This window comes from Octodon degus, unplaced genomic scaffold (genome assembly GCF_000260255.1).
Source record: "Octodon degus isolate 3935 unplaced genomic scaffold, OctDeg1.0 scaffold00052, whole genome shotgun sequence".
NCBI classification, from domain to species: Eukaryota; Metazoa; Chordata; class Mammalia; order Rodentia; family Octodontidae; genus Octodon; species Octodon degus.
Window position 1 is genome coordinate 1,597,030 of NW_004524628.1, and position 1,499 is coordinate 1,598,528.

The window sequence follows — 1,499 nt, forward strand, 5'->3', positions numbered from 1 at the left end:
GGTTCAATCCCCCAGCACCACATGCCAGCCAGCCCCGCCCCTTGGTGGGCTGAGCTGGCCACACACACACAAAATAAATAAATAAATATAAAAAAAAAAAGATTTAAAAAAAAAAAGAATTAACAACTCTCTAGCCAATCTACCCAAGAAAAACAGAAGGAAAATATAAACTTTGATATCAGAAATGAAAGACATAATCTCATTACAAATCCTAATGCTAAAATCAAAATAAAGGAATATCACAAAGAACTTTTGCCCAGAAATTAGGCAATTTAAGTGGAACAGCAATTCCTTGAAAGGCCTAAACAAAGCTCCTTCAAGAAGAAACATAAAAAGCAGACAAGGGACAATTAAATTACCTTATGATATGCTTGATTTGCTGTAAGATACTAGTTTCCAAGGTAATGTTCAAAGCACTCATTAGGTACTGATTGAACTCCTCGAAGAACATTTCATTCCCTTCCTCATACTTCCCGTAGTTCTTTGAGAACTCCTTCTGGATGCAGTGATTGGTCAAATGGCAGGTCTTGTCTTGGAAATTATCCACATGATACGGTTCTGAGGCAGTTCGGAGGACACCCTCTCGATAGAGGTAGATATTGTACTGATGGTCCACCAAGACCCAGCTTCTGCAATGCAATAAGACTCTGCTGTACTCAGGTTTCTGTAATCTCCCCTCTGTCCCTCTGTCCCTCTGTCTGTCTCTCTCTGCATCAATCTATTTTGAATATTTTAGGGGGTAAAGGGGTAAGGTAAGCAGACGAAGGAGGTAGTTCCAAAATTATATCCAGCTAAGTCTGAGCCAAAATAGTGGATTATCACTACACAGAAGCAAACAAAACATTTCACCCTATATGACAAGGAGGTTTAAATCCATTAAAAAACAAAACAGCATTTTGAAGCGTTTGGATGAGTTTTGAGGTTGACCTGGAAAACCTCCACTGGCCACATTTGTGCTTTCAGTCTAGGGGAAGAACGCACGTCTCGGAGCCATCTGACACGGGGCTGATGTTGAAGAAGCAGCCGGTCTGAGGAGTGATGGCAAGTCGCTCTGAATGAGGTCAGGGACAAGGATTCCCGATGAGGCGATGGCGGCAAGGGCGAAGGCACGCAGGGAAGAAGGCCGGTGAGCTGCAGGAAGCTCCGCACAGCCTCCTTCTCCATGGAGGCGAAGGGCTCAGGAGCTGACCATCTAGAAACCTGAGGTGCGTTCACGCAGTCACCACAGGCAAGACACAGGCAACAAAGCGAGTGCAAATAACCTCGTGGGCCACGCCGAGGGCTGAATCTCAAGCTTTTAGGTGTGCTGCTCTCAATTGCTTCTATGGTAAACCTGACACCTGCGCATTCCTCCCTGTAGACTCACGAGTTTTCTTTTTTTCTTTTCTAATTTTTTAAAATGTATTTAGTACAGGTTCTATAGGGTCTCACTACACAGATAGGACTTGTAGTGATCCTCCTGTTTTTAGCCTCCCACGCACTGGAATTACAGGCACGCA

General features: G+C 44.0%; 1 protein-coding gene across 1 annotated transcript in view; it reads right to left on the reverse strand.

Annotated features, from left to right (window-relative positions):
* The window catches only part of Ttl (tubulin tyrosine ligase), a 27,881-nt gene that overhangs the window by 9,768 nt on the left and 16,614 nt on the right, over positions 1–1,499 (reverse strand). Inside the window, exons 4-5 of the mRNA XM_023717363.1 lie at positions 982–1,051; positions 360–629 (exon numbers count right to left, since the gene is read on the reverse strand). Of these exons, the coding sequence (XP_023573131.1) occupies positions 360–629; positions 982–1,051 (340 nt within the window). The remainder of the gene's footprint in view (positions 1–359; positions 630–981; positions 1,052–1,499) is intronic.